The sequence below is a fragment of the Poromitra crassiceps genome (assembly GCF_964638095.1).
Source record: "Poromitra crassiceps genome assembly, chromosome: 21".
Taxonomy (NCBI): Eukaryota; Metazoa; Chordata; class Actinopteri; order Beryciformes; family Melamphaidae; genus Poromitra; species Poromitra crassiceps.
This window is the reverse complement of record NC_139638.1, coordinates 26,557,156-26,570,791: the sequence shown is the minus strand read 5'-3', so window position 1 is coordinate 26,570,791 and position 13,636 is coordinate 26,557,156. Positions and strand designations below refer to the sequence as shown.

The following is a 13,636-nucleotide window of genomic DNA, read 5'->3' as shown; positions in this document are numbered from 1 at the left end:
TCCAACCTGTTCCTCATAGTAGCTCTGGAAAGTTGGGGGGGGGGGAATGAATGCAAGGTCAACGGGGTTCACGCTCCTGTCTGTGCAAGCTGACTGAAGCTCACTGAAATTTACTTTGTGAGCACTGTGGATTAGGGCTGCACAATTCATCGTATTTTCATCGTCATCGCAATATGAACATGCGCAATAAACACATCGCAAAGACTGCCTGAAACGCAACGAATAACAAAAGTGGTTTTATTTACATGCGTCATGTATTCCCACTCAGCGTCTGATCATTTTGTCTTGTGTTGTAAATCCAGCGTACATCTTTCCCTTGCAACAGTGCGCTCCGCCCCTCTGCCAAAGCCCAAACACGCTGTGTGTAGTTTCAGCTAGAGTCAGTGTGTATTTCATTTCTTTATTCAGTATGTTTGGGGTCTATGTTAGCATTATTAAAGCAGAAAGACATAGGAACTGTATAGCTAATATGCATACTTTAATATTTGTTTATTTATCGCAAGTCGTATCGTCATCGCTATATTGAACAATGTTATCGCACATCGCAGATTTTCCTCATATCGTGCAGGCCTACTGTGGACGACGTTTTTGTGAGCCTCAGTCCTTGAGAGGGTCCCCAGCAAAAAGAGGGAATCATTTCTTTTCACACTAATTCCATTCATAAGTAACGCAATGACAGAATGCATGGCTATTTCTGTCATGGGTTTCATACACTTTCTGTAATTAAACATCTAAAAGCTAGATGGAGGACCCTGGGACAAGATCTTCTCAGATGGAGATCCGTGGTCTAATTTCTGTCAGATTAGGGGTCCTGGATGTGAAAAAGGTTGAGAAGAACCACTGGTTTAGGTCACCACTCACTCACCACACAATCTGTAGAATGAGTGTGATCTGCACTGCGACCATCCTTATCTCTGCCCCCTGGTATCTTAATTGTATAATGAAACATGGTTGTGTGGCCCTTGAAAAAACCGCACAGTGCACACACACACACACACACACACACACACACACACACACACACACACACACACACACACACACACACACACACACACACACACACACACACACACACACACACACACACACACACACACACACACACACACACACACACACACACACACACACACACACACACACACACACTTCCTATCCACCTGACCATAAAGACAGCCAGGAAATCTAAAGTGCATAACGGTGAATCACGGCATTAAAGGAATAGTTCACCCAAAAATGACAAGTGTGTCATCACCCTCAAGCCAGTTGAAACACAGGTGAAGTTTATCCATATAACACACATGGAGGTTGCCAGCACAACTCCATAGCAGCCTTCTCCAAAACAGCTGAAGTCAGTGGGGACCGGTTCTTCAGAGTTCCAAAATGTGTCCGTTTTTGTGTTTGGAAGTCTAAAGAACGGGTCCCCATTGACTTCAGTTATTTTGGAGAAAGCTGCTACGAAGTTGTGTGTTATATATGGACTCACACATTTCACCCTTTTTCATTTGGCATGAGGGTGAGGGTAGTTGATGACAGAATTTTCATTTTTAGGTGAATTATTCCTTTAAGTGACCCCATAGTGTTTGCCAATAGAGGCTGTGTATGTAGCCTTGGCTCTCTGCGCACCACCGACAGGCGTGACAAGTCACGTTACATGAGGCGTGTCGGCCTCATGTAACAGGTTACACACTGTTACAGCTGCATTTCAGAAGTGATTTTCTGGACTGTTGCATCAGTTGTTTACTGCTTATTTTCCGTCAGGTTTATTGCATCACTGCCAATCGGTGTGAATGGTGAACGGCTTGCCAGAACATGTCCTCCAGACAAAACCCATCAGACTCCTCGCTCCGTCTTCACACAGTTAAACACCTTTTCCAACTCCTTTTTCCACCCGTTTGCCAAAAAACACTCACAGTTTCGCTGTTATTTCATTATTAATTTGTTTAAATCTGCCGTGGTGAATGCAGGGTGGTGTTATCAGGGGGGGGGGGGGGCTAGCCAGGCATCTTGGGAGATCCAGGGGGAGATCTTCCACAGCCTGGTCTCAACATTGTGATTGGATGGGAGCTGAAGGGGATCCCTGAAGTGTTGGGTCATCTCTTTGAAGGGCTGTTTTCCATACCTGGTTTTGAGGCGAGGGGGTGAGGGCTCAGTCGCTGCTCACACTGGGACAGAGGTACACACAGGAGTCACACAGGCGTCGCACAAGGATTAACGCGGGACACCAGTCACTGTGACAGAAGCTGCTGCATCCTATTGGGGTGAGACAGGTGAGTGTCATTTTTGCATAAGAGGGTCAAATTCTGATCTCTTCATTTCAATATTCCAATGTTCTACTTTGCACAGTGGGAGATATTCCCATCATGGGCGGGGGAAATAGAATGACAATGTTTCCAGTACCACTGACTTTATTAGATACTATATAGTCTATATATACTATATAGACTATTACTCACCTATATGCACATATACATATCACCCTTGGATACAGAGATAGTGGGATGTGCAGTTTGTTTACATGGTGAACATATATTACAGGCACTTTTGCAAACCACTGTCAGAGCTCGAGTGTGAGGTCCAGCATGCAGTGTGCCTGGTAATAAAATGGGATGTAGGTGTCTACAGTGGCAGTCTGACAGAGAGAAGCGTGCATTAGACAACTGAATAAAAGGTACGATATTTCACTTAAAGTAAATAATTTGTCATTCTCCTTATGCGTGAGTGGATTCACAGTTTGTTTTAGATTTTTTTTGTGTGAGTTTTTTTTATGTATTTTACGAAAACTTATTGTGATAGTGTGTGCGTAGTATGCCGCTCTTGTGCTGAATGAGTGGAAACACATTTTTCATAAATGTTAATGTTTTTTTCAATTTAGGAAACAAGTTCACACAAAGTAAGCTGGTGATGCAGAATATTAAGAAAATATGTTAGTTTAGTAAAGTGTATTTGCTTTTCCTATTTTCTATCTTTTTCTTATGCTTTGGATTAGCCATCATTTTCCAATTTGGTTTTGTAACAGCTGAGAGGATATTTATGATTCAGAGAGGATTTTAGTTGAGCAAATTTCAATTCGAGGGCTTGGAGCCAAAGTCATAAGTGTGTTATAGTAGATTTGACAGGAGAGCCAAAACAAATTTTGATCAGTTGCCGTTACCACTAAGCACAATATTTTAACTTTTGTGTTATCAGATTGAGCCTCACTGTTGGAGCCAAATATTTGAGTTAATTTATTGAACATTTTAATATTTTGATTTTGTTTATCATGAAATTAACATTCAATTAAGCAATTATGTAACATGAAATGTTGTTGCTATGTGTTATGAATTGTGTTTTTGGCTATTACTAATTATGATTGATTGATGATTGTTGATGTTGATTATTGAGATTGCTAAAGATTGGCTGTGGTGTGTTTTGGCACTTGACACGGGGGCCCCTTGTTAGGCAGGTGACTGCAGCACCTTCTAATCTAATCTATTATGCTGCGGGCGGGGTTCACCAGGTACGCAGCTATACAGTTTTAGACCGCTTCTAATCGCTTAACATTGATTTGATTGGATTATTTCGTTTTGGCACCACATCTGACAAGAACTGCACTCTGGTAAGACTGTTTAATTTGAAAAAAACATTGGAAAATAAACTGGAATCAAAGGAAAGGTTGTTGACATTTATTGGGAGTGCGCTTTGGCGCATCCTACACGGATGTATGCCTGGGAACCACACAGAGCAACATTTAACGAACGAGGATTGCTCTTTTAATCACTATAAAAACAACACTGCTACCGTTTAAGTTGAAGTATATTTGGTTCACTTTTTTTTTAATGGCAAAAGAGTGAAATACGCATTTTTGTCACAAACATCATCCCAATACAGCCATGCAGAATAAGGGCGTATGTAAGTACGCGAATGTAAAACACCTTCATTTTAATACGAATCTAGCAATTACGCTTTATTCAATAATGAACACGCTCAGAAGGAATATCTTTATAAGGACGTAATGCTCAGCAACTTGCATTGTAGGTGACAGTCGGCCAAGTTTTCATTTGTCGGTTATTAAAAGGTTATTAGACTCCAGGGTTGCCAACTGGCTGGACTGAATGAGATTTTTATGCCATCAAACTACAAAGCAAGTGTGTGTGAGCATTTGACATGACTTCAAACTTGGAAGGTGTATTGCTGGGGCACCAAAGTGTGATGACTAATCAATTAATCGATGAATCACTTAAAACTAACGACTATTAGTCAACTAATTAAATCTTTGGTCGAGGGCAGCCCTGCTAATAACTGAAATGTGTTGTGTTTTCTATCCGGCAGATACCTGTTGCTCAGCTGGCTGGTGTCCTCTCCTGATGGAGGTGTCCTACATCAACTCCTCCGTCCTCCTCATCTCCCACAGACCCGCCAACAGCAGCCAGAGAGAGCTGACGGTGTACGAGGGCTGCAGAGACATGTCCGCCGTCCTCGTCTGCTACCTGTGCCTGCAGTTCATCAACATGTTCCTGGGCATCCCGGCCAACATCATGGTGCTGTGGCTCATCCAGAAGAACAAGGGCGACTCGTGCACCTCGGACATCTTCATCCTGCACCTGGCGGTCCTCGACGTCTTCTTCTGCCTCACCCCTCCGCTGGAGCTGGCCAACATCGTGTACCTGGCCACCAGCAGCTCCTGGTACGTCTAGGGGGGAAAATGGCAAGAGTCAGGTGACTATCACGATACTTGGCCCTCGATAACGATGCTATCCCGATACAGCCATTCTGTGATAATCAATAGATCACAAACATTTTGATCTATGATACATTGCGCTATCTGTGTAACTGAAGAGGAAAAAATACCCCTAAAAAGGCAAAACGTAGGAATGATGTATTAATTCACAGAATTGACATGAAACAAAGTGCATATAGTGCCTCTAACACACACTGACTGCAACGTGTCCACGAGTCCACGCGTGAAGTTAAAATGTTTAAAAGGTTACAAAATAATGCCTCACTGTATCATGATATGGTATCATATCGATAGTGTATCGATAATATCTCGCAAGAGGAAGTATCATATATCGATATTTCAACGATGTTTTGTCCCACCCCTATAGGTACGTCCTGCGCTTCTTCTACGGCATCAAGGACTCCTCGCCGCTGTTCCTCGCCTGCATCTGTCTGGACCGCTACATGGCCGTGCTCCACCCCATCACCTTCACCGAGCTCAAGGACCGCCGGCACCGGGCCGTCCTGGTCACCGTGGTGTGGCTGGTCACGCTGGCCTACGCCGGCGCCAAGTGCGTGGGCAACATCGTCAACTTCGAGCTGGTCTTCACCGTCATGATCCTCGCCGCCTTCGCCTTCATGGTCTTCTGCAACATCGCCATCCTCTGGGCGCTCCGGCAGTCCGGCCCGGGCAGGGACGAGATGCACCCGGTGAAGAAGAGAGCCTTCAAGATGGTTCTCATCATCCTGGCCATCATAGTCTTCAACTACTTCCCACCGGTGGCGCTGTTCCCCTTCCAGCGCTACTTCTCTACCGATGTGTTCCGTTGCTATATTCACTATCTGGCGTTTGGCTTGATGGACTTCAGCAGCAGCATTCAGCCCATGCTTTACCTGTCCAACCAGAAGCTACCGAAGAGCTTCGGCCTCTGCTGCGCGGCCGGCCACTAGGGGCACGGCTCGGATGGAGCAGGGCGAAATGTTGGCTTCCTTGTTTGCTCTTTTTAATACACATAAAACAAAAACAAAACAAAACAAAAAACACACACAGAAACAGAAATCAATAAAAGCATGTGCAGGTAGATACAAGAAACCCTATGTGGGCTTATTCTGGGTCTCAGAAATTAAACCAATACTAATAATAATCTGTACGCTATCTGAAGTGTGATCATATATTATTCATGTATTGTCAAATGTTTTAATTTGCATTGCTGATGTGAAATAAACAGGGATGCAAACTCATGGAGAGTGAAAAAGGTGACAGATATACACAAAACCACTCAGAAATCATTCACTTAAAGGAACACTCTGCCAATTTTCAACCACCTTTGTATCATTAGAACATCAGTAGTATATCAGAAAACTGTAAACGGTTTTGAAGTCTGTCATTTAATTTGACAGTTATTGAGTGTTAAAGTGTGGACCAGTGACATCACTGGTCCACACTAACTAAAATTAATAACTCAATAACTCAAATCAACTCTCAATAACTGTCAAACTAGATGAATGATGAATAGTTTGACAGTTATTGAGAGTTGATTTGAGTTAATGAGTCATTAATTTGAGTTAGTGTGGACCAGTGATGTCACTGGTCCACACTTTAACACTCAATAACTGTCAAATTAAATGACAGACTTCAAAACCGTTTACAGTTTTCTGATATACTACTGATGTTCTAATGATACAAAGCTGGTTGAAAATGGGCAGAGTGTTCCTTTAATGCCCTATTTTGGGATAATGTTATGTTCTTGATAGATCAGAAGTTGAGAGATGTTGATCATGTGACTGTGTGGTATCAGCTCTTCCGGGAGCCATAACATTGTTAGTACTCTGTGTGAAAATATAAATAGCTTATCTTTGTTGAACGTTTCTTTCAGTTTCAGGTAAAAATGGCAAATACGAAGGGTAAATAAGACATTTACAAAAATAACTTTTGCCGATCTTTTTAATTTTAGACATGAAGCACACAAAAGTAAAACTCCACGATATTATTCCTAGTAGCAAATATTCGGTTTTAAAATACATTGCTAGGTAGGTTATATTAATCAGTTGCCACAACAAACAGCAGCCCTATCGTCGTAAACATACTCCTACATATTTTCACGGTAGAAGACGTTTCCTGCTAGTACAACACAGTCTAAGACAAATGCTCTAGATAGAAGCTCGACATTCTTCCAGATCAGTATGGCTTGCAAAACAATGATCGATTATTGAAAAGCAGTTCAATCTGCATCGAAACACCACTGTCCCACACTCTAGCATTACTATACAAATACATTCTTGTCAGTTCAATAGATCTGCTGACTGTATAGTTAAAGCTATGTACAGCATAATATCAGATGATTTGCATCAAGAATAATTAAATGACGCTCACTTTTTTTTTTTAATCACCTTTAAGCACCTTAATTTAACTCATGTTAAACTTGATTGAGCTCCTTGAACTCTTTTCTCTTGCCCTCCTCCACAGGGAGGTCAGAGGTTAGAGGTCGGCACCTCTGGAGCTGGCTGGGGACGGACATTTGTGAATCCTATTCACCTTATGTAGAAGAGACAGTCTGGTTTGAGAGACTAACAGGAAGTGTAAACACAATCGGAAGTTGTGATTGTGTGTTTTACACTTCCTGTGACTCATGAACCTAGTCTGACTCCTATGCGAGTCTAACTAGGTTTGACCAGGTGAGTCAGACTAGTTTGAGCAGGTAAAACAGCCGGCGTTTTGAACAGGAAGTCGTGACACAATGGGTCAAGTGGGCGGGGCTACATAAGGTGAATACGTATGGTGCAGGCATGGCCCCGCCCTACTCTGCCTCTGATTGGCCTGGCCGACGATGACGTTTCGCCCTCGCTGAAAGAAGAGCAGTGTTTGCTGTTCGCCCCACTGATATACGCCTACAGCCACTTTGGTTTAAATACTTCTGGATCATATTTAGAAAGGAGAGGAAAAAAACATTAGCCAATATTATAGAGAACAATAGAAGCATTGTCTTCTCCATTTTGGATGCATTTCACTTACTAAGATGGAAAGTTGATCTATTCTAGACTTATTTACCCAGCGTATTCGTTAAATATACCTGACAAATTAACCAAGAAAATAATAATCAGGACAACTTCAACTTATGGTAAAATAAGTATCATTATTTAAGGAGCGATGATATAGTGACTGTTGTGGATGCTGGGTGGGGATCTGAATGAATGAAACCATTAAATTAATATGGTTAACAAAGTTTTATGAGTTGATCTTCTGTCCGAAATCTTCGGGAATTTCAGTGGTATGGATTTTTGCCGGAACCAGGAGGGCCCGGCCTAGAAGAGTTTCAGGGGCCTCACTAACTAACTGGCTCCCTATTGTTGAAACACGCATGCATGGGTGGTGAGAAGCAGCACAGGCAGCTGAATGAAGCCTGTGTCAACCACAGCTCCACAGCTCTGGGGACCGGGGATATTTGGGCTTTAAGCCGAGTGAAAGAGGAGAGTCAGTTAACCTGAACAAGCTGGTATGTGGACTTTGTTTAAAAGCAGTGGCAAAATGAAAAGTGGCGATACGACTTAAGCTCATCTAAAACATAGCCATTCCATCCAGTTTGAGCAGTTGGAGATATTGTCACAGAGGGGGACCATCACTGGAGATCATCTGCAATATTGGTGATTATATTGAAAAAGAATAGCTCGGAGCAGCTCATTTATAAAAAAATGAACGTGAACTGTACATTTTTTGGGACTGTGAAGTTCATTCAAAATTAAAGAATTGTGAACTATAAACGTGAACTAGTTCATTTTAAGCTGTGTGAACTGAACTTTGAGCTAGAACTTCACACTGTGAACTTGCAGTTGCACAACACTAAGTGGCAGCAGTCTGCGTCCGGCTTAACTGAGCTTGCCTGGTCTCGTTTTCTGTTACATGTGATTTTGATATTTCTAAACTAGCCTATCCGTTAAGCTATCTGGTTGTCATCAACACGTCCTCCATTATTGGAAAATAATATACAACCATAACTATAACTTTACCCCACACACGGTCCCAATATGCAATTATAGATGGATATTATTAAGTTCTGTCATTAGATGTTTGTTGCGGTTGATTTCTTGTTAGATGTCAACACTGCCTGCCAAGGGAGACGACAGAGGGAGAGGAACTCTACGTGAGAAATGTCATCGTCAGGCCAGGCCAATCAGAGGCAGAGTAGGGCGGGCCAATCAGAGGCAGAGTAGGGCGGGCCAATCAGAGGCAGAGTAGGGCGGGCCACGCCTGCACCATAGTAGGCAGGGGACTGAGTGCCTTGCACAAGGACACCAGCAGGGCGAATGCTGCGTCCTCCAGTTTCACGACATTCTCTCTAAACGCCAACCTGCCAAACAGTCTCACTAACAACTCATTCAAGCATTTTCTTTTCTCATACAGCACTTACAAATGATAAAACAGACACTTTGGTAATAAATGCAACTCCAATTTGACAGTAACATCACAGCTTTGACTTCTAACTCCCACATTATTTGGAGAATTGTACAAAGTAAGGGAATGAATGTTGAATGCAGACTAACGAGGAGAATAACCATTTACCAATCAAAGAGAATGATTCGTCATACCGTATTGCTGAATATCACATACCTACTAAATCACAGCAAAGATGAGACATTACAGTGTATTGCACTGTACCACGAATATCATATATAGCACTATAGAGAGGCAAAGTGACCGCCTACTTCCTGCTTCAGCACTGTACCAGAGATTTTCATCCGCCATTTATTTTCTCATAGACATTTCGTAAAATGCTTATAAAAATAGTTTTACTTGGTCAAACCAAACGGTTCAGATATATTTAGAAACAGGAGAGACCGCATCACATTTCACTCAGACCAAAACGTAAACAAAATTGCGGATTTAAAGAAAATATGTTTTCGATGTCGTTTTTTTAAGTTTTGGTCCGAGTGAAATGTTCTATGGTCTCTCCCGATTCTGAATATATCTGAACTGTTTGGTTTGACGAAGTAAAAATATTTTTATAAGCATTTTACAAAACGTCTATGGGAAAATAAAGGGCGGATAAAAACCTCTGGTACAGTGCTGAAGCAGGAAGTAGGCGCTCACTTTGCCTCTCTTATTATTTCTCCGCGTTTACATTAGCCGCGTTATGTACTTGAGCCCCGCCGGCGTCTCCCTCGCCCTGAGCCTTCTGCTCCTTGGCGGCGTGCATCTTCAAGTGCTTCTTCAGCGACGACTGGTCCGTGTACGTCTTGCCGCACTGGCTGCAGAGGTGGACCTTCTCTTTGGTGTGGACCAGCTCGTGTCTCTTCAGGTGGCCCGAGCGGCTGAAGCTCTTGTTGCAGTAGGTGCAGATGTACTCCTTCTCGCCCGTGTGGGTCCTCAGGTGCAGCTTCAGGCTGCTGGCCACCGTGAACTTCTTGCCGCACTCCTTGCAGCTGTACGGCCGCTCTCCCGTGTGCATGCGCATGTGTATGGTGAGGTGTCCCGCCTGGCTGAAGGTCTTCTTGCACAGCTCGCAGCAGTAGGGCCTCTCCCCGGTGTGGATCCTGTAATGTGTCTTCAGGTCGCCCAGGCCGTTGAACCTCTTCCCGCACTGGGCGCAGCAGTAGGGCTTCTCGCCGGTGTGGATGCGCTCGTGGATGCGCAGGTTGCCGGCGTTGCTGAACGTTTTGCCGCACTGCTTGCAACTGTACGGCCTCTCGCCCGTGTGCGTGCGCAAGTGCACCTTGAGCTGGTTGTGCTCGTTGAAGCGCTTGCCGCAGTGCGAGCAGCAGTAGGGTCTCTCTCCGGTGTGGACGCGCTTGTGTATCCGGAGCTGGCTGGGGTGGGCGTACGTCTTGGTGCAGACGTTGCAGCTGTAGGGCCTCTCGCCCGTGTGCGTGCGCTTGTGGGACTTGAGGAGGTCGGCGCGTCCGAAGCGCTTGCCGCAGTAGGCGCAGCTGTGGACCTTCTCGCCGCTGTGCGTCTTGAGGTGGATGTTGAGGGAGGCCGCTCGGCTAAACGTCTTGGGACACGTGGGACAGCGCAGGAAGTTGTCGCGAGTCTCCAAAAAATCGGCCGGCTCGGCGGTTGAATTATTTTCAGCGTGCTTGACTTCTTCCGGCATCGAAACCTCTTCGCTCACTCCGGAAGGATCTATCTCTATTTCCGCATGCTTTACTTCTTCCGGCATCAAAACCTCTCCACTCATTCCGGCAGGGTCTATCTGTGACTCGGGGTAATAGCTCAGCAAATGCTCCTCGGAGGAGAACCCCGCCTTAGAGAAGCCGTCCTCGTCGTCACCGTACAGCAGACTCCCGTTCGGCTCGTCGTCCTCCAGTTTGACGAACTGCCTGTCCTCCTCCTCCTCCTCCTCCTCGCTGGCCTCCATGTAGCCGTCGGAAATGACGGTGACTCGAACTTCGCCGTCGTCGCTGCCTCTGGAGTCCTGCTCCGGGCTGGGAGACGGCTTAAGAGCTGTGTACGCGTCATGGCCGTCATAACTGACCTCTGTGCTCTCAGACTTTATCGGCCTGACCGTTAGGTTGAGAAGGGGCGAAGGCTTGGAGAGGTCGATAGCGAAGCCGTCGTCCAGGCCGGGTTCTGTCTTAAGGGATAACAAGGGTTGGCTGGACACACTGACCTCTGACGTGTTCGTATCTGGTTCTTCTACCTTCTGACTGGCCAGCAGCAAAAAGGGAGTGGGTTCTCTGCTCTCCCTCATCTTGTCTTTGTGCTTCCTCCTGGAGCTCTTCTTGTCGCTGCTGCGGATGGACATTTTGAACGAGCCCTGGGCCGACGGGATGGGAGGAAGAGTCCATTCTGAGGGCGACGACTTTTGAGCAGCATCTTGTTCACTTTTGTCTGTGGAAAATGTCAGAATTATAAAGAAAATGGTTCAGACTGTGATTTATTGGCATTACATATCCAACACTATGACGACTCAGCTAAAATATGTAATTATTCTGTGTAAGACTTCATTGAAGAAACAATGATTGATCGTGTGACAGCAATAAAGCAGGAGCGTTTGCAAGTATGATGTCCAATGTGGCCCTTCACTTATTTGATGTATCCGTATGGCCCTCTGCTCTGGAAGAAAATGTTGCCCACCCCTGTCAACTGTTCAAAGATGTCCAGATCTTTGCACTTTAGACCATAGAGACCTAATTTCTTATTGCTTTGTCCCAAAACCCACAAGGAAACGTTTGTTGTCTGCCTATACTGCAGCTGAAAAGTGATTCTGCTAACATCCTCTCCTAGTGCTGACTTTTAATTAAAGAAATCGGCATCTTGTCGAATTTACTGTAACCCCCCCCCCCAACACACACACACACACACACACACAGAGTGATGTGGCTGTATCTGACAGTACATGAACAAAAGGTGAGTGACAGATGAAGCTATATGCGCTGTATTCCTGCGTAATAACGGTCTATTGGCCAGCATACCTCTAACATCAGACTCTGTGCTCTTCTGTGCGTACAATATCCGTCTGAGCTCTTCGTTCTCAGACTCAACCCTGTGTATTATGCCCTGATACTCAGACAACGTCCGATCCACAGAATCCAGTATGTCGTTCACCGTCGCTTTGAAAATCTCGTTCAGGGACGACTCCAAGAAGACTTTAAGATCCGTCGACTTGGCCATGTTGAAAAACACTTGCTGGGGCAGTTTATACACAAATAAAACTATCTCGCAAAGTGTGTGTGTGTGTGTGTGTGTGTGTGTGTGTGCGTACTGCTGCCGTGTGCGGAACAAACAAAGCGGAGCTAGCCAGTCGCAGTAAAGTGACGAGGAGGGGTTTGTTTCAGCAGCTGTCTCGAGAGTTCTGGACGGTATCTCTACCGCCCCCTGTCGGTTTGGAGTACATAGCCGCACCAGGCGGGTTAACAGCACAGTGAGTCGAGGTTATCCATCCCTGTTAACGGACATACCACACATAACGCAAAATATAACAATAATAATGCTGCTAGAGAACATAACGGAAGACAACAAGGAAAACACCACTATATAGACTACTAACGCTACCACCACCACCACCACCACCACCACTACTACTACTAACGTTACTCCTACTTAGACTAATGCTAGCCTACTAACGTTACGCTACTTCTACTGCTAACGTTACTTACTGGTAAGTTACAACTAACGAACGTTACACATTAGCTTAGATTACTTCTGCTACTAACGTTAACGTTACTACTACTATCACTACAGCTTCCAGTTACTAGCATCTAGGTTACTGCTACCAGCTACTACAACTACTAATGCTAACGTTAATGCTATCTACTCCTACTTCTACTGCTAGTACTGGTAACGTTACAACTACTGCTACTACTAACCTACTATTGTACTAACTAACGTTACTACCTGCTACTACCTTTACTACTAGTACAACTAATAACAACAAGCATGCAACAGCAGTTATAATGATATTGATCATCATAATCATAACTTCTTTTTTTACATAATTTAAATGCTTTACCAAGTACTTGCAAATATCTTACTCGTAACAAATTTAACCATAAGAAAATGATTAAACAACAGGATAAAAAACATTGCATAAAAGCAAGTTTACAATCATCAGAATGTAACATCAGTTTCATGTTTGTGTGTGTTTTGTGTATTAGCTACCATTTACCATACAAAATACTCTATGACAGATCGAGGTCCTCCCCAGGGAGCCTCCAAGCAGTTTCAGGGGAGGCTCACTGAATGGAAGTGAAAAAATATTACTTTAGTTATTACATTACTTATCAAAAGGAGATCACATAGAATAGCCTAAATGTGCGTGATTTGGTTAAAGATAGTTAGATACCGTAGTTTTGGGGAATTGTACTGTTTTTCCCACCTTCCCAGAGGTAGAAACTAATAATAGGCTATCCTGGCTCAATTGTTGAGTGTCTATGGGATCAAATAACATAATCATGATCCAATAGGTCTCCAGGAATTGAGTGAGGGCGGCACCTTTTT

The 13,636-nt window shown here is 44.1% G+C and overlaps 2 protein-coding genes across 2 annotated transcripts; one reads left to right on the top strand and one right to left on the bottom strand.

The window, feature by feature from the left end:
- Positions 1 to 2,155: 2,155 nt before the first annotated feature.
- On the top strand, positions 2,156 to 5,846 carry hcar2 (hydroxycarboxylic acid receptor 2). Its single transcript, XM_083657949.1, has 3 exons — positions 2,156 to 2,273; positions 4,315 to 4,669; positions 5,091 to 5,846. Exons 2-3 carry the CDS (start codon positions 4,350 to 4,352, stop codon positions 5,650 to 5,652), a joined length of 882 nt encoding a protein of 293 aa, XP_083514075.1. The 5' UTR covers positions 2,156 to 2,273; positions 4,315 to 4,349; the 3' UTR covers positions 5,653 to 5,846.
- Positions 5,847 to 8,905: 3,059 nt separating this feature from the next.
- On the bottom strand, positions 8,906 to 12,310 carry LOC310795360 (uncharacterized protein; the record flags this gene model as incomplete). Its single annotated transcript, XM_083657394.1, has 2 exons — positions 8,906 to 11,527; positions 12,112 to 12,310. The coding sequence occupies 2 exons, from the start codon at positions 12,308 to 12,310 to the stop codon at positions 9,801 to 9,803; spliced, it is 1,926 nt and encodes a 641-aa protein (XP_083513520.1). The 3' UTR covers positions 8,906 to 9,800.
- Between the last annotated feature and the right edge of the window lie 1,326 nt (positions 12,311 to 13,636).

Bases quoted from the DNA above. Each gene is read 5' to 3' on its own strand.
- hcar2 (XM_083657949.1), top strand. From the start codon at position 4,350: ATGGAGGTGTCCTACATCAACTCCTCCGTCCTCCTCATCTCCCACAGA. The intron at 4,670-5,090 runs GTACGTCTAGGG...CCACCCCTATAG, and splicing joins CTGGCCACCAGCAGCTCCTG to GTACGTCCTGCGCTTCTTCT.